Genomic DNA, 23,136 nt, shown 5'->3' with positions numbered 1-23,136 from the left:
CATAACACGCTCAATCGGATTCCCCTGCGGGTGCCTGACAGAGCTATAGATCACATCAACGCCCTTCCAGGCTAACTCCCAGCGCCAAACATCCGCAGTGAACTGGGTACCGTGGTCACTCAGTATTCTCTTAGGTACACCCATTCTTTCAAAATAATGATTGAGTAACTTGTCAACACATGCCGCTGCCGTGGCTTTCTTTAAAGGATAGCAAAGCACAAACTTGGTGAAAACATTTAATACCGCGAAAATGTACTGGACACCTTCCCTCGACTTGGGCAGTGGGCCATATAGGTCCACAGCTAAAAGATCCTCCGGTCCTGATGGAACAATCGGTTCCCATTTACCTTCCCAATTACGATTCGGGTACTTCGCCTTTTAGCAAATGTCGCAACTACTAATTATTTTCCTAATTGTCTTTTCCATGTTAGACCAATAGTAGCTGTTACTTGCTAACCAAAATACTTTTTTGTTCCCAAAATGTACAGTGGATCGGTGAAGATGCCATACTAATTGGTTGACCAATATCTTAGGTATACATAGTCTCCATTTTCCCGAATCATCCTTCCTATAGAGTACTTTACCCGTTATACAGTACCACAAAAGCAGCTTCTGGACTTGTGGTTGGTTGACATCTTTATTTTCATCTTCTAATACCCCTATGATCATGCCCCAGACTTCATCTTCCCTATGGGCCTCCCCTAACTTGGTGAACTTCCTCAATAGTTCATCATCCTTTTCCACATTAATAATGGCCATAATCGGTCCTGCTCGGGGTTTCTCCTCCATAACTAACTCCCCTTGCTCTATTATCGTCCTACTTAGTAAATCTGCATCCCCATTCTCCTTGCCCGAGATGTAAACAATCTCCAAGTCATACTCCTGCAGAGCTAGGCACCACCTAGTCAGACGGCTCCCCATCAGTTTGCACGATTGTAAGAAAGCTAGTGAATGATGATCGGACTGCACTATGATTTTACTGCCTAACACTAGATTTCTCAATTTCTCGAGGCTCCACACTACTGCCAGACATTCCCGTTCCGTAACAGTATAGGACCTTTCAGCTGCATTCAAACTCCTACTTAGCATGGCAATCAGATGTTCTTCCCCCTCCTCCCCTAGCTGGAAGCACTTTGCACCCAATCCATAGCTGGAGGCATCTGTACTGATGTAGAATTCCTTGGTGAAATCAGGGTGCCGGATTACACAATTGTCCACGAAAAGGGTTTTTGCCCTGTGGAAACTACTCTCACATTGGTCATTCCAATCCCAAACGCCATCCTTCCTAAGTAAATTCAACATAGGTGCCACCACATCTGAGAACTGTTCAACGAATCTTCGGTAAAAATTACACAATCCCAAAAATCCTCGCAGTTCTTTGACAGTTTTGGGTCGCGGAAATTCTCTAATTAACCTCACCTTTTCCGGGTCCGGTCTTATTACCTCCGCATTCAACCTAAAACCAAGAAAAATCACCTCGTTCCTTAGAAACATTGTTTTGGATACGTTCAAGGTTAAATTCACCTCCCTTAGTCGGTACAACAACTGCTCAAGAATTTCCAAGTGCTCGCCAAACGTTTCTGTTGCAATTAGCACATCATCCACATAGGTTCGAACTCTGGATTCTAATTCGGGACCTAAGGAAGCATCCACCGCCCTACAGAACTCCCCTACACTATTAGTAGAGTCAAGATTTTGTGGTGTTATTTTAAGACAAATTTCGGTGTAAAGAAATAAAGATTTCGGTGTTATATGGTTTTATTTTTTTGCTCAAAATACCCACGGCAAAATTTTCTTGCTTTTCTGTACGACATGCAAATTTATTAAAACAAATATTAATAAACACTAAAACCTCATGATCTAATTACAATTAAGTTCATTTGCAAATTCATAGATAGTTAAGTTCATTTGCAAATTCATAAATTCAAACATTTAAATAACTACTAAAAATTTCACGACTTAATTACAATCACATACACTACAAAATTACACAATTAAGCACTTCCAAAGTTACTATTAAGACGGTTTTATTGAAATGCTATCATAGTTAAATTTTCCGCATTTTCTGGAGTGAGACGTTGTCTTCTGTCACTAACTACCAGTGAGTACCTGGAAAATGAACGTTCTGCATCAACATTTGATGTTGGGAACCAGATTGCCCTTAAACTGGCTTGAGCAAATTCACTGTAGTCCCCTTTAAGGGAGCAAAGTACCTTTGCAACATCAATTAGGCTTGTTTCTGGCAATGAAAGTTCATCCTCAATTATTTTTTTGAAAGCAACATAGCCATGTATGAATGTATCAATGGGAAGATGGGAAACAGAAGGCAAGTTATGCAGAGACTTCTGTAGGTTTGCATCTTCTATGCTAACCCTACTCACATTTCTTGGGTTGAACAGCAAATTAATGGCATTAAAGACTCTTAGACAAGGATGTCGTTTAACAGATGAGTTTTGCCTCAAACGCTTATGTTTCTCACTCGCGACATGTTTCACAAGCGTATCGCGTCTCTCGTAGTCTAGCCTGCAGTTACAGAATTTGCACATTAAAATTTTATCACTGATATAAAATCCTTCGCTGGAAAATTCTTTCGATCGGTCACTGGCAGAAACCTTCGTTTTAGGCATTATCAAAAAAATTTTAATCACATAGGAAGAATTTAACCTCTCAATACGCAAAAACTTGCCGTGCTGGAAAGATCAAAACAATGGAGAATAGATGTGAATACAAACACATACCGAATACCAACATACGTACGTGAAAATTAATACCGACAAACATGTACTATTTATTATTTACAATCGTTACGTTAAGCAGGGTTAATTTTATTTTGGTAGCCTACGTACTTTATTTTAAATAAACAGTAAAAGCAATGCGGTTTAGTGTGTAATATTTTAATGATTAAAAACGTAATCGTAGAAAAACATATTTTGGACGTTTGTTATTTTGGTATTTACAGAAAGTGAACGGCGGCCATTGTATCATAGTTATCAACATCTTAAATTATTATGGTACACAAGATTACCGTGTAAAGAAAATATTACGTTAATTCCGAGACTTCATTTTAAAATCTATAATAATCACCGTTGCATATAATATATATGGCTGCTAGTTACAGTAAGAAATATTTGATTGTGCTGAAGATGTGAATTGTCCTTACAGAATGGAAAAAAAAAAAACGTAAATAATCAGGATAGACGAACTTTCGTGACATATCGCGGATTTCGCACAATTTAGTTTTATTTCGTGTTTTCAAGCGGTTTTCGGTGTTATTTCGTTTTATCGCGCATTACCATATAATCGTGGCTCTAACTATTAGGTAAACCAAAAGGCAGTACCTTGAACTGGTATACACGCCCCTTGTAAAGAAAAGCTGTGTATTTTCTATCGTTGACATGCAGTGGCACCTGCCAGTACCCATTTACAAAATCAGTCGTGCTGATGTATCTACATCCATAGAACGCAGTGAACAATTGGCTGGGCTCCACTGGACTCTGCCTATCGGGAACAATTCTGCCTTTTAATGCCCTTGAATCTACACATAGCCTCACCCTCCCATATTTCTTTCTAGCACACACCAAGGGGTTTATAAAAGGACTGTTCCCTCTCTCGATTATTGCCGCTAGCTTCCATCTGCCTAATTTGGTTCTCAACCTCATCCTTACATGCCCAAGGGATCGGGTAGCTCCTACCTCTGAATGGCGTGTCGTCTTTCATGGGTATTCTGGTCACATACTTGGTAGTCAGCCCAGGTTCTCCCCGAAAAACATCTTTAAATTCAAGCAACAGTCCCTTCAACTGCATCCTTTCCTCCTCACTTCCCACCAAACATCGCTCTAGCATATGCTTCACCTCCTCCTCCCAAGATGTAGCGGTGACCCTTTGAATTTGTTGTGGGTCCTTTTCTAACATTTCGCCTAGTTCTTCCTCCAATTTACCCTCCTTCCAATCCTCCACACACTGTACCCTCAATACCCCCGGACTCCGGTCCAACCAATTGTCACTCCTCACCATAGCATAAGGGTCTCCTTTAATGAAAATCCTAGCCTGAACAAAATCAACAACTATGTTGTGACTATGCATGAAGTCAATGCCAAGTATCACCTCCTTGGTTAATCTGGGTATAACCAGACAATTTGCACGGTAGGTCTCTCTCCCTAACTGAAAATCCAAAAAGATTTATTTGTTTACCTTTCTGCTTTTACCCCTGGTGGCCCCAATTATCGTCAGCTGAGGTACGGGCAGTATGGGATACGTGAATCCCTGCTTGTTTAGCTCTGCTAGGAACTGTTCGGAAATCCCACTGACTTCCGATCCTGAATCAAAAAGGACTGCCACCTCCTGGTCCCCTAACTTACACATTAGTTCAGGCACACATACTTTATTTGGTTTCTGGGCTCCTTCAGACAATAAAAATTCTCTATCATCAGTGAAGATTGCAGCAGCCATGTGAATAGGCCTACACCCACCTACCGGCCCTTCAACAGATTCGATCGCCCTAGCCTGACTGCCTAGGCTCGACGATCCACTTCGTTTCCCGATTGGGCATTAGAACGGTGGTCGCTGCTGCCTCCTCTCTCATCTATCTTACATGGTGGCCACTCACAGTCACCAAAAATATTCCCTGATTTTTCCCTGATTTCCCTGATTAAAAATTCAAAATTTCCCTGATATTTACAATTACAAAAAAAAAAACATACTTTTGATGAAAAAATATATTATAGAAAGAGATTACTCATATTTTAGCACCCTGCTGTATTTTCTTCATTAAATACATACGGAAGTTTGTTAAATAACAAATACATTTTAAATATGTCACTTTACATTATAGCGTCCCGTTCAATGATATGCAGTCTGTGTTTTATTTTATGTAATGGGGTATTTCAGTGGCGAGTGCTCAAACATTTTTTCACACAACTTTTGATAACTGTTCTTTAGTTCATTTTTGAAGTGTAACATTTCTAGTTGTGAAACAACTAATGGATAAATCTTCACTGCATTACAATCAGTACTCCCATCTGTAGCTAAAGCAAATGGTCCACTTAATAAAGATTCAACAGTTTCAATTTAGTTTCACCAGCCATATACTCCACTAAGGCAGATGTTTTTGCTCTCGCACAGCTGTATTTCTGTGCAATTTTTGAGTCCGGAAACATAGCTCTATACAAATTACCCGAATGGTCGGCTACTGCTATCGGTAAATTGTGTTCTACCAAAAAACTTGTAAACAATAACTCTGCGTTTGTTACTTTCGTTTCTTCAGATGTAGCGAAAAACGACGATATAGATTTATTGCTCGTCACGGCTTTAAAATGTTCTGCATGTTTCTTTGATTCAATATGCCATCCTCAGTCATCCCTTCCACCATGCGCAGTCGAAAAGTCACACGTGCATACATTACAAAAAGCGTGGCGTTCCAAAACATTTGAAGATGACAAGCATGGCCATTCTTTTATATAGTTTGGTCGAAAGTTCTGAAGAGTAACGTTCTTTTTTTTTTTTTGACCCAGATACACGTTGTTCTGTCACACGCTTCATTTCTACAACCGGCACTGAAGAACACAACACTATCGAACAACATAAAAAGGTTTCACGTCTGTACACACGACAAAAACAATTTGATGAAAAAAATGGCTTTCAAGAAAGTAAATAACACAAGACAGGTTAGCCAAAGTACCGTACAAACATTATTGTGATGTAAGTAGCTAACAGACGAAAAGTCCGAGAATATGTACTAGTTGTATCGTACAACGGACGTAATACCGTACCATTTCTATTACAAAACACAACAATTAATCTACTTATTTCGACAGTACATGCGCACATTTATCAGTTCCGTTATCTGCGCAACCACGTGATGTATTCGAACTGCGTTCACGAAACAAAAACACCAGAAACGGAATTTTTTTCCGTTACCCAGCAGCACAAAGCCTCGTTTCCGAAATAAACCAGCGATGTTCCGTAATATTGTGTTAAATCCGTAATAATTACGGAAAATCCGTAATGGTTTGCAGGGAAATATACATGACACAAAAAATTCCCGGTTATTAAAAAAATTCCCTGACAATTCCCGATCAACGTGATTTCCCTGATAAATCCCGGTTTTCCCGGTTTTCCCGGTGAGTGGCCACCCTGATCTTACCTTCTTTCTCACCCCTCTCTCCCTGTCCTGCACCCGCTTTTCTATCATCCCCATCTGCTGGCCCACTACCATTCTTCCCGTATCTCCAGCTACCTTGCCCCCTCCCATTACCAGATCCTCCTCCCTTCCATGGCCTGGATCCCCAGTGGCTGTTATTGGAGTCCTGGTTACTGCTGCTGGTCTTTTCCTGAAAATACCCACCTTGGCTCTGATACCCCCCACTTGCTTTGCCATAGCAAAAATTATCGACCCCCAGACTCTGTGGTTGTCCAGACGCACCTCGTGGCTCTCTCCAAGCATTGATACGGTCTAACTCCTTAAGTACCTTGCGCAGCTGCTCAACAGTGGATACATCCTTTCCTACCAGTGCCTCTTGTACATGTTCAGGTGTTTGTGAATACACGAGAGTAACTATCTCCTCCTCACTGAACGCCGTATCGTAATACCTACTACGCTCAACTACATTGCTAAGATGGGCCTCTAGCTGCCCTGCCACGCATCTCCCCTGATACAGAATCGCTCGGTCTATCCCTTGCACCCTTTTTACCCAGTATTCACTTGTAAATTCTTTTTCGAATTCTCTGAACGTGGTAATGCGGTTTTCACTCAGCCTCAACCAATTCTCCCCTGTCCCCACAATGGATCTCTTTGCCACAAAAAGTTTTTCATCTTCCGAGCACCCATAAACTGCCAAAAATTCATGTAGTTTGCCAAGATGCTTCTTTGGGTGTACCCTATCCTGCCCCGAAAATTTAGGGATGTCTCGGTCCTGATATGGCTGTGTGAGATGCCTATTTCGACACATACCGTTTCCATTGCACCCCCCAGCGCTAAGTTAACCCTCTAACGTAGCTAACTTTTGACTGAGGTTCCCTATCTTGGTTTCGTTCCCGTCTATCTTTCGCCCCCACTGGTTCATCTCATGGCGAGTTTGTGCCATGGCTTCTTCCCGCAACCTACTTTCACTCAATAGTTTTTCTTTGGCCGTCTCTAGCTCTTGATTAACGAGCAAAAATTCCCCTCGGCTGCTGGCCATCATTCCCTCTAGGGATGTCAGCTGATGTTCTATGTTTTTGACATCAAGTTGGTGAGTGTTTACTTCCTCCTCCACTTTGGCTATTTGCTCCCTAATGGCCACCTGTTCCTGCACTAGACTGGAAACTTGGTTTTCCGCTTCTGCTAAACGACCAGCATACCGCTCTTCCAAAACCTCCTGCCTCGAGCGAAACTCTGCAAAATCCCCCCTGATCTCTGCTTTGAAATTTTCCAACTTTTGATTGTGTACTGCAAACATTTCTTTAATTAGTGACGCTAGATCCTGGTTACTCTCCCCTGCTGGCGGAGGTGTTGTGAATATGTCCCCGACAGATTGTTCCTCCCCTTGATCTACTATTTCCCCTTGCTGATCGAGCACCCCAACACTTACTAGTGGCAGGTCCTCCAAACTAGTGCCTGTTGCGCTACTGGCTAGTGCCCCGGTTGAACACGTATTTACTGGCGCCATGTTCAAAGACAAGATATTATTTACTCATACACCAGTTACTCTAAATAGACAAACAAAAAACAAACATTTTCCCTTCCACTAAACAGGATCTCGCACGTGTACAGCTAATCAATGATTAAAGAATACAGTTCCAACTTACACCACTGCACCTTATCCTGTTTTGCACGTTTTTATGCCTTTTTTTTTTTACAAAGACCCTACATAACAAAAGTGCACTACTACTTCACAAAGAAAAATATAACACCGTCAATAGGCTATTAACACAAACCGACGAGTCAAAATACTCTTCTGATACTGTGTATGTAGGGGAGTGTGATGGTGTATCTCCGACCTTAATTGACGGGTTCCCTGGTGACTGCTGCGAATGCCGCCATGTCGTCCACGGAGTGTCCTAGGCCGTTGTCCTCTGCCGAGCTGTCCCACGCTGTCGCCTCTGCCACTGTAGACACGTGGTCGCCTCTGCCGCTGTAGACACGTGGTCGCCTCTGCCGCTGTACCACGTTGTCACCTCTGCCACTGTACCACGTGGGCTTCACACGTAGAATCACACTTCCTCCCGTGATTACACCGCGAGTGACTATTTACGCCGCATTCGTTATTCTGCACTTTGTAGACCTCCAGTCACGTTCCCAAGGTGATTACACCGCCCTTTGTTTCCGCTGCATTTGCCACGCCGACGCCGACCTTTTCACAAACAACTCCTTTTGTCCCTTTTTTTTTTTCACTCAACACTGTCTATTGTTTACCCAAGTACTCAACTTCGTCGGGTCCCTGTTCGGGCGCCAAAATATGTAGTGGGTCACTCTCCAGTAATAAATTAATAATGCCCAACTACCAAAGAAAAAGTTTATTTTCACCACATGTTTCACAGCTCCTTCCAAAAAACACTGTTACAAGCCTCTCCCTCCCTCCAAAGACAAAGTTCCATATCCTTCCGCAGTCAATATTTGCACTTACTTCAACCATATATAGCCAATATACACTTCAAAGTAACATAAGTTTAACAAAAAAAGATACAAGATTTTAAACCAAAAATTCATTTACTTTACCATTATTTAACAACTTACAATAACTTCTGGCAACCTATAAAGAAATAATTCCGGCACAATATGGCGGCAGCATACAGCGATTTTGTCTCAAATAAAGTGTAACGTCACTTGGCCAATCACAGCTAACTAGGTCACGCCACAACACTTTCAAACACCTCTTGGCGCCAGCTGGACGGCCCTTCCTAACTCCTTCTTCCCAAAACCCGGCTTAAATTTAAATTTATAAATCATCTCTGCCAGAAATCACAGACAGAAACAAAGGAGTTATAGAAAACATTTAAGGAATGCAGAGACAAATATTTCCATACAAAACATAACACAAGAATAAATATTTTTTTAACTTCTCAAAACCCCACGCTAAAGAATCAATGTTAGGGTAGGTCAGTGCCTAACTTCCTTACAATACGTAGTACTTAACATGGTTTAGGCAATTCATCGACACATTTGCCTTGTGTGGACAAGTGTTTTGTCGAAAGACTGTACCAAGAGGCTACCACATAACGTGAGGGGTGACGAGAAAGACAATGTCACAGATGTACCACAGTCCTGCCAGCGCAACAAATCACCACTATTAATCAAATTAAGTCATACTCTATGACTCCCAATCACCATGATTCCACGGTGAATCTTTCTATAACAATGGACAGGATTTGCCCCTCTCCACAGCACCAACAGTGACTACCTTAAGTCCAGCGAAAGTAAATAGCTAATTCATAGCGCACTATCACAAGGTGGTTGAAAATTCAAGTCTTTTGCGTACTATACTTGCATTTGCTTCTCCATTGGTTAAGATTTATTTCAGGGTAAGCTTGTGTTTAATTTAGAGGGATTTAAGTGATTTGCTTTTTTCATTGGCTCACTGTCATAGAGGGACATAAATAAATAACTACAGTCTAACATAAACTCAGTGTAAAAGTACATATACATATGTATTTGCTACCTAAATTGCCACCAAACGAATCTACAATACTCCCTTGTCTCCTTATCATAAGGATTGTGTGATGCTTGGCAGACAATGTGAGATCTGGGTGCTCCATATACTTGCGTTTTGCAATGAATGACCTCCGGGTCAACCTCAACGAAAACTTACAATGTGACCCCAATCAAACTCTGTATTTTTATTTAACTACGTCTTGTCAACAGCGACATCATTAGAGTCGGTAACCCACAACATTGAATAGTGATATTGAGGAAGAAATCGCTCATGCTTAAATTATTTTTGTCAGTGTTAATAGCACTAACAAAAGCATGGAAGTGATCAGGTCAGGCTTTATCAGCTCTCACCTTGGTGGAGCGGTACCCAAGCCAACGGGAGACGGCGCCGTGGGGGACGGAGTCTGGCGGAAGAACTGACCCGGGGCCACATTCCTCTGGACAGCGAACCCTGCGTTTTGTGCTCCCATCATCAGGCCTTCGTTCCCCTAAGATAGTGTGTTAACATTGCAGCAAATTACTTATGGTAACTGTGAGGAAGGTTTCAAAAAATAACACAGGCTGCATTACTATTATGCATTCTAAGAAAACAGTACGTAATTTGAGTTCAGTGCAAACTTAAAAATTCTAGGCTTACAAATCCTTATTAAAGATGTAACATAAATATAACAAAGGTTTAATTTTTTGAACATGTATATATACTTGAATATTTCTTAATAGAAAAATTAATATTTGGGACCAAAATATCATCATTCAGTAAAAAATGCGATGTTTACTGGTACCAAATTGAAAAATTTTAAAAAAACGTTAACTGAGATGGTTGCCAGGAATAGATTGGTACACTATGCCATTAACTCTGGATTTCTATTAAAATCTATTTAACATTAAATCTCAAAACACTGTAGAAAAGTATATGTTGAACACATTATTTTCCAGGGTTTATAACTGGTATTAATCCCAGAATACTAAGCTTTTTAATGTTTGTTCACTTTATTTTATTAAAAAAATTAAATACTTCATAAAATGCTACATGATGATAAATTTCGGATTTATTTTTTTTAATACTTGGAGACAAGATTTTATTTATATTAACAAGTAAATATCATTATAATAATAGACAAATTGGGTTAAGAGGGTTCATCTTTGTGTAATAACATGTACATACCAAGCTTAATTATGTTAATCAATCGCTTCACTAATTAATGGTTAAACTCTAAAAATGTGTCCATAAATATTCTAAACCAATGACAGTGAAAACAATTTCTATTCTTCTGTAATGTTACTAAATTCAAGAGAAATTAATACATATAAATAAAAATACAGTTAAATATTATATCCTTTTATGAAATGATTTTTTCCTTTTATGCAATTGCCAAGATTTTATGGTTTTATATTTTGACCAGTTTTGTTATCCAAAAATCTAATATTTGGTGTTTAAATTTTTATGAATGTCATATATAGTGTAATGGCCTTTGGTGTCTAATATTAAGTCAAGAAAATAATTATAATTTACCGCTTGTTATGGCCATATTTAGTAACAAAAATTAAAATTATAATTTACCTTGGAAGTGGCTAGGATATAAAAAAGAAACAGATTAATAAAACATTGAAACCCCAGAGGCGACACTAAAGGCCAAACAAAGAAAAAGATAATGCCTCCCTAAAAAACATAGTGGAGACTGTGGATCGGTAACTTTATATTAATAAATTAAAAATGCAGTTTTGTTCACAGGCGTGCTTCGATTTATTTTACTCCATATGTCTGAATTGTTACAAAAGGAAATAAACATCATTTTTCATTTTGATAATAATAAGTAAACTTTATAATAACTTTAATAAGTTAAATTTATAATAGGTTAACTTAATAATAATAATTATAATGAGTTAAGTTTATGAAAGAGTTAAATTTATAATAGGGCCAGCACGAAAATGATTACACAAATACATTAAAACCTAATTAAAAATAAAAAGTAATACAATATGTTAACATATATATAGAATTTAGACACTCTTTTGTTTCTTAGATAAGTAATTATAAAAATGTGGTGGTATTTAAATTTGCTTGACTTGCTGATATCATAATTCTTGCAGTAATGATCTGTTGTGGATATCACGGAATAAATAAGGGGTTCTGAGTCATCGTGGAGAATTTGGAAGTTGAAAGTCTGTAGCTTGTGGGTTTGGAGTGGTTATTTCTTATGGTGCCAGGAAGACCATTTGGCTGTAATCTTGGCTCCGGATCTTGGACCCAAAACAGGGTGTTACTCCTTGAATAAGGAGGTGTCTTGCCGAGGTGTCCATGAAACTCGGCGTGAAACTAGCGAAGTGGACGCCAAAGCACTCATAATTAAATAATTAACAAACTATGAACTATAAAGACTAACTGACTTATTACAAAAAGATAACTTTTAAAACGAGATTTGCGAAAAAAATCCCTTGACGAGGCGACTAATCTTAGTTGAAGTAGTGAAGTAGAATCTAGCTGAGAGCTGGCCGAGAACAATGCAGTCAGTCGGAAGTAGCGCCAAGAAGTCCCTGGTATGGCACCTGTGTCGCTCAATTAAATTCAGCGTTTTGCTTTGAAAGAAAGAGAGGATACTTCGACTTCAGGGCCGAAAAGTTTCTAAGATTTCCGAGGGAGGGGTTGAGAAAGACTGACTTCGATAGCTCGGTGCTGCTGTTGGTGCCTGATCACAGCGCTATCTACTGAGGAGAGGCCGAAACAGAGACAAAGACAACTGGCACATCTCGAACGAGACTACTTCAAAAGCAAGGGGCTTATGGAGGAGACTGGAGGAGCGCTCTGGTGGCTCGGAAGAGAGAGACAGGAGAACGTTTGTTGCGTGGGTCGCTAGAGGGCAGGCATGTCGAGCAAGAACTCAAAACACCCAGAGTAAGTAGTTGACCACTCCGCCACTAGAGGTCAGAGGCGGTACATTCGAACATCAGTGGCCAGTCCTTGAGAAAGGCAGTCGCTCGCCGGGGTTAAGCGCCGGTCAATGCTCTGGGCGGTGATTCGTGGAATGGAGGGAGGGGGCGGGAGGTGTAAATTTGCAGGGGCAGTGAGAAAAGAGCTCTACTGAGCCTGGAGACGTGCCGGGGGTGTTAGGTAAAAGACTCGGGAGCCTGACCGGAAGTGCTCACCTCGGGAGAGCTCTGAGAAACAAGCTGGCCTGGGAAGCTGCAGGGACAAGCAGTCCTGGTCACAATAGCAGGGAGAATTTCAGTAGCCAGGCGTGCAATGAGGCGGGGAGAAGATGAGGCAGGATGCTGGTCTCGCAAAGGGTCTGCAAAATCTCAGATACTGTGCTGGAAACAACTCGAGGAAACAGCCGAACAAAGATTAAAGGGGAGGGTACAGCGAGCGGAACAAGTTTAAATTCAAGCTATAAAATTACTGTTAAGATGATAATTTAAAATTAAAATTTAAAAACTGTGCCGAAAAACCACTATTGGCAGCACAATAGGTATTTGACTAGTATCATGCATAAAACTAGTTCAAAATGTTCAAACTGTGAATATATAATATTTTCTGAATCAAAAACAGAAATTATGTTATTGGAACTACTAAATATACATAACCTGTTTAGACATGGGAAAATAATAATAGCTTGATTGTGTGGTTTAAATGTTCTGACATGGACTCAAATTTAAATTTTCCTCTTGTGAATGTCTTATTGATACAATACTTTGTTTTGTTTTTTTAAATGGAAAAAATCAATATGCAAAGTACATAGTTCAGAATCCTAATATTTCACTATATTTTTACTTACTTTGTTTATTAAATTTTTTTACATTCTTGTTTATATTATAATAGGAAAAATTAATATAAACTAAATACATTTTGATTGCCATTTTTTCTAGGATGTCTTAGAAATTGTTTAAATTAATATATTTTACTTTTTTTTAATAGTTTAATGGTTCCCAAAAAGTTAGCTGTAAATCTTCAATACTGAAAACAAGGACTTGTAAAATAGGAGTTATACCATCGAAAAGAAATAACTGCCAATGTCGTAAAAGTGCTTACCTTCCTCTGGGCCTGCATCTGTCCCATATGGGGCATCTGTCCCATCTGCCCTGGCATCTGGCCTGGAATCTGTCCAGGCATCTGGCCGGGCATCTGACCGGGCATCTGGCCGGGCATCTGACCGGGCATCTGTCCGGGCATCTGTCCGGGCATCTGTCCGGGCATCTGTCCGGGCATCTGCACCGGCATCTGGCCACCCATTGCCCCCAACATCTGGTTGGGGATTTGCCCGGCCATTTGCAATCTCATTTGGCCACCCTGCATCTGACCTTGCATCTGGCCTTGCATTTGCACCATGGAACTGACCTAAAAAATAATGTAACGTCTCCAACTGGAGCTTAACAATTATCATAAAATTTATATTTCCCCAACTTTACTCAAGATTGTTTAAATAAGAACATGGCATCAAAAAAGGGTAAAAAAAAATTAGGGTATATGCCAATGTTTACTTCTTAATGTAAATTGTTCACAGGATTTTGGAAAGTATATAATTTTTTAGGAACATAAAAAAAGAAGAAGAAAAAGTGGTAATTAAATTTTAAAATACACAACAGTGTAAACCTAACCAAACCCTACATAAAATCACAAAATAATAGCATTTAACATTAAGAAAACTTTTCAAAGGTCAAAATTTATATTTATAAATTTCTGTGAATACAATAATGAAAGGTAAACACAATTTCCATAAATATGGCCTACAAGAATTTTTGCAGAATAGTAATATTTTATCAGTATATTTTCAGACAAAATTTTTAATACAATTAGAATTAATTTTAAAAAATTGGTTGTCTGTAAAGTCGGTTTACGGACGATAGCTTAACGTGACGTCATAACAAAACATTGATGAAATGATTGCATAATTTTATGAATAAAATTGAATCATTTTTATTTTAATAATAAAAGAATAAATAGTTGAAATTATACTAGTAATCAGATTTTTAAAATGCAAGAATAATTAACCTTTATTGCCGAAATTCTTGTTCTAATAAGCAATGAAAACCACATTTTTTCACTTCACTTTATAAACAGTCGACGAAACAGTTCACGTTAGATGACTTGTAATTAATTTTAAAAACTGGTGTTTAGCTATAATGTTTAAATATAATTATGAACAAGTTTTCATATAAATAAACTATAATCAAATATCTAACATAACCTATTATTACTGCACTCGCAGACAGATGCTACTTTTTTTTAATAATAAAAGAATAAATACTTGAAATTATACTAGCAGACTTGCCAACTTTTAAAATTCTCAAATAGTACAATAAGCAAAAATGTTTAAAAAGTGCGTAAAATGCTCGCGGGAGTTTTGGAACAAGTATCTGTAAAAACTAATGTCCTTATAGAGATGTTATCAAAACTTTTATGGCATCATGACCTGTTGAGCACCGTCTTTAATGGCATACAAAATATGTGCATTCAAATAAATAAATATTCTGGAAGAAAAAAAAAAGAGGAACTGTGACAAGTTAAAACTTAAACATACTAATATATACAACTCAAGTAACACTCACCTTAATTTCCCAGAAGAGTTAAAACTTACAATGGTGTTTGGTTGAATATTAAGTGGATTCTTAGTTAAAGTCAAACAATTTTAAACACATATTTAGAGTTTTAAATTTCCTAACAGTCCATAAAAGTAGCACACACTCACAATACCACTTTAAAAAACTGGATAAAATCACTGCTTCTTCAGAGAAGCTGCAGTAGCTTTCTTCGCTTTCTGTAAAAAGTCATCAGAAAATTTCTGTTCATAACAAACACCTGATTTGTTGCATTTCATAACCAGCAAACTTTCTAGAGATTTGTCTGAAAGCTGAGGTCTGAACTTAGTTCTGTTCTTGGTCACGAGACTGAATACCCGCTCACACTCAGCATTGCTGTGAGGAACACTCAACACTGATAGCATTACTTTTGCTAATCTGTCATATTTTGGCAGTCCATCAGCACCCATCTTCTAGCTGAAGTGAAATAAATTGTTTTTGTAGCTCGTCAACTGCACAGTCTTTACTCTCATTTTCTTTTACAGGCAATATAAAGGAAATTTTTTCCAGGAAAAATTTTATGTCAGAAAATGAAGCCCTTTCAATCCTGTCAACATCTACAACTTCTGCTTTTTGCAACACTTCTTCGTTTAGAGGAAACTTATGTAACATATAGTCACAGGCAATTATCAAATACTTTTTAACTGAAGTGAAAAAACAATTTTGTCAGCTTCACTCAACATGTCAACAACCCTTGAAGTTTGACAACCAACTACTATTTCTGAATTTTCTAGCTGGTTTCCAGGCAAGTGATACTTCACTTCATGAAATTGTTTGTTCTTGATTGCTACTGGTTTGACAAATTTGGATAAGAGTTCCTGAAGAAGTCCACAAAGTAATTTCCTGACAACATGTATTTGAGGAGTCGCTGACTGCAAAATGACATTTACTTTATCAAAAGAAGGTGTCACATGAAGCAAAAAATAACATATGGCTTTGTTCAATGGTGAGGATAAAAACATAAATATTTTTTCTTCCCTTGTGATATTTGAATTTATATTTTTTAAGCTCTGCTTAGCATTACCTGGTGAAGAATGAGTCAAACTTTCCTTGTCTGAATCCAACTTTCTTTTCTTTCCAAATGAAGTCGAAATGTCTTGTGTTTCACGTTTTTTTGCACACAGGCCAGATTTTGATCTTGAAACTTCAGTTGTTTGGACTTAATTTCCTTCTCATTATCAGGCTTCCTTACATCAGAACTGCATAGACCTACTGTTTTGCTGGAAGTGGCAACTAGAAATGGCGAAACTTGTGTTGAAGATGTGGGGATTTTGGGTGCAGCACTAGTACTTTGTTTAGGAATTTTATATGTTTGAAGAGATGAATCACTCTTCTGAACAGTAACCTCATCTTTAAAAACACTTAATAAAGGATCCCACTGATCCACAAAACGAAGAAGACCTTTTCCAAGAGACAACCACCTAGTGCACACGTGTTTAAGAATCTTTCGTGCTTCTTTGTTATGCAACGTCTGAAATTTCTGCAGTTTTTCTTTTCTTTTTGAACTTTTTTCAAGATAGTAGTAGACATCTATCAAAATGTCATGGACATTACAAGGGAGGCCAGCAGCTGCCTTCTCCGCTGCCAAATTAATCAGATGACAGGGACACCCAACTACAATAAGCGCTTCTTGTTTTTCCCTTAACACAGAAGCTGCACCATTTTTGCTTCCCAGCATAACTGGAGCATTATCTGCAGAAAATGCAAGTAAGTGTGTTAAAGGGACATTCAAATGTTCCAATTCTGAAATTACTAGGTTGCCAATATTTCGGCCAGTGGCATCCCCCTTTAAAACTGGCAACGAAAGCAATTTGGACACTACAGACTTCAAATGTTCATCGTAAAATGTAATTACCAAAGGATTTAATTTAGAATTTGAATCATTACTGCCGTCTGTTGCTATCGAAAATGGTACAGACTGCAACAAAGAAATAATATCCTCGGTGGCAGATGCAGCCATTTCTTGCAAAATAGCTGTCGACTTAGTTCTACCACAACCGTATCTCTTGGCGGTCTCTGAATTTGGGAACATTTTCCTAAAGAGTGGGCCGGCATGGTCAGAAACACTTAACGGAATGTTATGTTCCACAAGAAAACTTGTGAAAAGACATTCAGCATTTATCACAGCACTGTCAGATTTTTCATTCCTAGCAAAGTAGTCAAGAAATTTTCAACTCGTCTCCTTACTCATAATATTCGAAACATGTTTTGCACATTTTAAGTGAGCATTTATATCACTTCTGCCACCATGTCCGATATTTATGTCACATCTACAAATCGAACAAAACGCGAAGTTTATTCCTTTTCCATATTTAATCATACACGGAAAATCTTTCGCGTAAACGTCAAGGAAAACTTGCATATACTGTTTTTTCAACTTTGGAGGCATTTTCCACCTGAAGCGTCAACTATCAACAATATTATTACATGAAGGAAATTAAATCTTCGCGGGCGGAGAGCGAAAGTGTGAGCACAAAAATGTAAACCAGATTTAGATCCACTGCACAAAAGAACTTTCTACATGAGTTGGCAAAGAAAATATCCATATAAAACCTTAACGATCAACAAAGGCACGCGCTGCGAGACGCCATGTTGTTTACACTGACCTGTGCACGCGCAACTGTCGCTGCATACAGCTATCTAAACAAAAGACGGCCACACAAACGTATTCGTAGTACGTTAATTATCCAAAACTTACCAGTATATTTTCTATTTGTGAAAATATTTGTATTGGTTGGCGGCGAAAAGGGTACGGCGTGACTAACAGTAAATCACAAAAAAAAAAATTGCCAGTAAGCCTAAACATGACACATGAGCGCGAGCAACTAACGTTTCACTTTTCACCAACATACACTACAAAATGCAAAAAATCCGCAAGATTTCCATACGTCCCCGTAAACCGTACAAGTAAATCATTTTCCGTACATTGTACGGGAAAATCGTACAAGTTGGCAAGTCTGTACTAGTAATCAGATTTTTAAAATGCAAGAATAATTAACCTTTATTGCCGAAATTGTTGTTGTAATAAGCAATGAAAACCACATTAACATTTCACTTCACTTTATAAACAGTCGACGAAACAGTTCACGTCTAGATGACTTGTAATTAATTTTAAAAACTGGTGTTTAGCTATAAAGTTTAAATATAATAATGAACAAGTTTTCATATAAATAAACTGTAATCAATTATCTATCAAAAATTATATGAATCACCATAATTCTTTAGTCAATTGTAACATAACCTATTATTACTGCACTCGCCGTGCCTGGTTCCCGCGATAGCAGATAGATATCGCGTTTCATTCGGTTCGCGTCCGTCACCGTAGATAGCAGCACGGTAGGGGAATAATATTATTTCGTTTTTATAACACAATTTAATAACAAATATGCATCCCAAATACACCAAACTAATTTATAATGTGTTACAATTTTTTTTAAAATATTGTGCAAAAGATCCCGGGTGTAATTTGAATTATTATGTGTAACTGTAAAACGCCATTGTTCGTTAAAAATATGTTATTCTTTGAGGAAGTAATTTTTTTTTTAATTTTTCTATCTTTTGTATGATAAAATCTACCTCTGCATACTTTTATGAATAAAATTGAATCATTTTTATTGAATTATCACTATTTTGTATGGATACAAAGGAGTGAAATGAAATCTACAATTTAATTGATAAATTTACTTTTTTTTGCACTTATTAATTCAAATATGTTTATTACTTTTGTAGTGTCGCATGTGCCGTATTTATTTTTACAAGTACAAAAATGAAAGTACAGCGGCGGCGGGGATTCGATCCGTAAACCTTTGGATTGGTAGTCAGCAATGCTAACCGCATGGCCACGAGGCCATATTTGAAATAATAGTTTCAGATGTTTATTTATATATATATAGTGATGCACCGATTATACTTTGTCGATTACGATTACCGATTATTACACTAATAATTTCAATTACCGTTTACGATTACCGATTATCAGTTTTTGCGTAATGTTGAAATAAAAAACAAAGTCTTTTACTAAATATTCCTACTTGAACGCCGTTCTGTTTTTACTCGTCGTTTAACATCTTCAAACATAGATGGTATAACTACAGTACTCAAATGTTTCCTGGAAGGAAGTTCATACTTTGGTACTGCTTTCTCCATTAGTAGCTTAAACCCTTTGTTGTTGACAATATCAAGTGGCTGCATGTCAACACAGATCATTTCTGCAACAGCTCGAGTCATTCCTTGTGCTCTTGGATCAGTGGGCAAGTACTTTATTTTTTTTGATACCATGGCTGGTAGTGTTTGTGACAGTGCACATTTTTCAGGTGGTCTAGGAGTAACATCAGGATCATCTACTTCACTTTCCCAACTTTTATTTATTTTTGCTGAAATCACTTCACTGGAATGAAATTTTTTTGCGTGGTTCCACATGTTTGTAGTTGTGTACGACTTCCGGTTCCCGCAACTGCCTCGTGAGATGAGTGTTCCACATATTAAGCATTTTGCTTTAGATTCACTTATTAAATCCGAGAAAAATTTTCATATGTCACTTTTCGATCTTGAAGACGTCATTATGTTGATCAACAATCAAAATACAAAGCTAAACTACAATGTGTTTACGTTAATGGCCATTGTCTACGAAAAAAAAACTGCAGTATTCAATATTCATGACTTACTATTGCAGTGTTGCCAACTTCAATTCTGATCGTCACTTCTGCAAACATTATGGTTGCAATTTGGTATTTTATTTTAGTAACTCCCGTTAATGACTAAAAGGAACTAAATTTAAAAAAATGCCAAATAATCACCATTTCAGTTTATTAATTACTAATTAGCATCACGTGAGCCTACTTTTCTCAATCCTTTGAGAAAGGGAATTATGTAGCGGCAGTGGAATGTGAACCGATTGCGCTATTGTGTATTTGTGCGTGTTGTCCGTTCCAACCTCACATCATACATAACAAACATGGCCAACATACGGTACGCAGTGAAAATTAGGCGCATCGTTTCTACGATACCATGTCCAATTTTTTTTTTTTTCAGACTTACATTTACTAATATAAGTAACATATGCCATATTGTGAATTGTGACAGCTTTAAAAATGCATTTATTTTCTTAACTAAATATTTTGTGCGAAGAAATCACATGTGTGAGATTTGGCTGTGGCCATGGTAAATATTGTGACAATAATACCATTCACGACGTTAACTTAACAGGATAAATTGTACAGTAAGTAATTGAATTGAAAGAGGTAAATACTGTAAATAGTAATACGGGGCAGTTATGTATGTACGAGCACAATTCACGAAACAAGCAAATATTATTAGGCGAGTGTATCTATATACATGCCGAGACGTTGACATTCCCTACCTTCCACGGTCATATTCGTTAAGAGATTTCAGCCGTTTGTAGTTTCAATTCAAGAACTTATTAAGGTTTAAACTTTAAATGTATTTTCTTTTCTTTCAAGTCGTATGGGTTTCAGCAACAAATTTTACAATAAACGGCAATCGGTTATAACCTAACCTGGTAATCGCCGATTACGAATAATCAGCATTGGGTCAATAATCGCAGTTGCCGATTAACCGGCGGCATAATCGGTGCATCACTTTTATATATATATATATATATATATATATATATATATATATATATATATATATAAAAATTGTTCACGGTAGGGGAATAATATTAATTCGTTTTTATAACACGATTTTATAACAAATACGCATCCCAAATACACCAAACTTATTTATAATGTGTTTACAATATTTTTTAAAACATTGTCCAAAAGATCCCGGGTGCAATTTGAATTATTATGTGTAACTGTAAAACACCATTGTTCGTTAAAAACATATTTGAATATTCAACATTACTTTTAAATAACCGTACCGATTGTGCTGAAAATCGATGGACGATCGTTAAATTACATAATATTAATAATTCAAACGACTAAAATATCATTGAAAAATCAAATCGATGGTTGTTCCAATCGAGTGGAAGAGAGATGCCACGCATGCGTACAATGAGCATAACAGGACACATCCATAGTGGGACAATGTTCATTACGGGACACTTTTTCGTGCGTGCAGCCGGCGTTCATCGATTTATTAGACGTTGTCACGTCAAAAAGTTCTATCACAGTGAAAACTTTGAAATCAAGCACATTCGGGACATGACTGTGCTGGATTACTGAACATCAAATAAAGTTTAAAAGGGAGAACTAGTGATGGGTCGAATCCCATTTTTCCCGAATCCGAATCTCGAATTCGTATCCCAAACAGTACCTCGAATCCACCTTTCGAATCCGAATCCAGATCTCAAGGGTTAATTATAAAATAATATATAAGCTAAGAGAAAAAATTAAACATTATGCAGAATTATTTAACCCTTTAAATTTTTATTTAAAAAAACAAGGATTCTGACACGGTCTGGATCAAGACGATTCCGTTTTTGGTCACTAAGTTTCCTGCAGTGCTGAACAAACGTTAAGAGAACACTGTCGCTGGTGGTTAACACAAATATTTTTTGGACAGTTTATGTAGCCTGGGTGAACACGCAGACTGAGTTTTCCAGTATTCGAGGATGTTTATTTCTGGGTTAACTGTAGGATCACGTAAGAATCTGGTCACTTCATCAATTGCTGTAGAATCCGACTTGGTGGATTTAAGGCATTCAGGCATAATCTGTGAGTACAGTGATTCATGTATCCGCGGAAATAAGAAAACGAAATTCAACATCCGACGGAACAATATTTTGTAGTTACCAACTTGACATTTGTTTAAAGTCCCAAATGAAGATAAACGCTTTCCTGAAATATTTAATGGAAACTGAAAGGCGCCATCTTGGCTTCAATGGTTTTAGGCCATAAGAAATATTGTTGTGCATCTTTTAAAATTAAGCCTCACTAAAGCATAGTGATTAATATGCCTGAAGTTAAAAGCGATGGGGTGTTTTGTCTAGTTTACCCATTAAAATTCTTTAAATTAATATTAGATATTTTTTGTGTTGCTCAAAATGATTGGGTAACAAATTCATTGGTTGGCCATCGTGGAATTCTCAGATAATACATATTTTAACGTTGGTAGTCTACACAAACCAAACTTGGTCCTTAAAAAATTCATAAATAGAATGTGTATCAGAATATTTAAAATTGAATCATGATTAAAATAATAATTGTATAATGTATTAATTTTTGTCATTCATTATTTTATTATTATTACTACATGTGTGACCGTAACTTATGAAGAAAGTCGGCATTATTGTTGTATTACTAAGTAACAGATTTCTCGGTAAAGTTATTAAAAAAAAAAACAAGATTAATATTACTAGTCTAGATCCTAAATGTGCTTTATTTTATTTTTTAGCATATCTGAGAATACATCTGTGATTTATGCCTTATTTAATGCCAATGTAGCGACAATGCATCCATGTTCATGAATATAAAGTAAGTTTCCCAAATCAGTACATGCTTCATAATTTTTTTATATAATAGCGAATTAAAAGTACAATACAGTAGAACCTCGTTAATCCGTGATGCACTAATTCGAGAATCGGATAATCCGGGACGATTTAAAAGAGCAGAAAAAAAAGAGAAGTAAAATTTGTCAGCGCTTAAAATGAACATCGGCTGGCAAACACTGCAAGCCATCACGTGGGCCGCCAAACTCTGCCACGCTGTTTGTACCGACCCTTTGTGTAGCCCCCCTTTCAGCTGTCACATTTGTTACTCTTTAAACTTGAGGGGGATGTCCTGACTTCTGCTTCCCGTCTCCCTTCGTTTGTTTCCACCGTCAACGCACGGCAGGCGCCTGGCGAGTGACATGTCTGGCTGGCATTCGGATGTACGAAAGGGGGGGGGGGGGGGGGGGGGGCCTACCCAATATTTATGTGTGCAAGGTCAGCACGATCTTATCTTTCTCTCTTCGGCTGTTGTAAATGACCG

General features: G+C 37.7%; 1 protein-coding gene across 1 annotated transcript in view; it reads right to left on the bottom strand.

Annotated features, from left to right (window-relative positions):
- The window catches only part of LOC134546283 (mediator of RNA polymerase II transcription subunit 15-like), a 121,649-nt gene that overhangs the window by 45,042 nt on the left and 53,471 nt on the right, over positions 1-23,136 (bottom strand). Inside the window, exons 7-8 of the mRNA XM_063388991.1 lie at positions 13,656-13,961; positions 9,980-10,116 (exon numbers count right to left, since the gene is read on the bottom strand). Of these exons, the coding sequence (XP_063245061.1) occupies positions 9,980-10,116; positions 13,656-13,961 (443 nt within the window). The remainder of the gene's footprint in view (positions 1-9,979; positions 10,117-13,655; positions 13,962-23,136) is intronic.

This window comes from Bacillus rossius, chromosome 1 (assembly GCF_032445375.1).
Source record: "Bacillus rossius redtenbacheri isolate Brsri chromosome 1, Brsri_v3, whole genome shotgun sequence".
In the NCBI taxonomy this organism is placed as follows: Eukaryota; Metazoa; Arthropoda; class Insecta; order Phasmatodea; family Bacillidae; genus Bacillus; species Bacillus rossius.
This window is presented reverse-complemented; position numbering and strand designations above follow the sequence as displayed.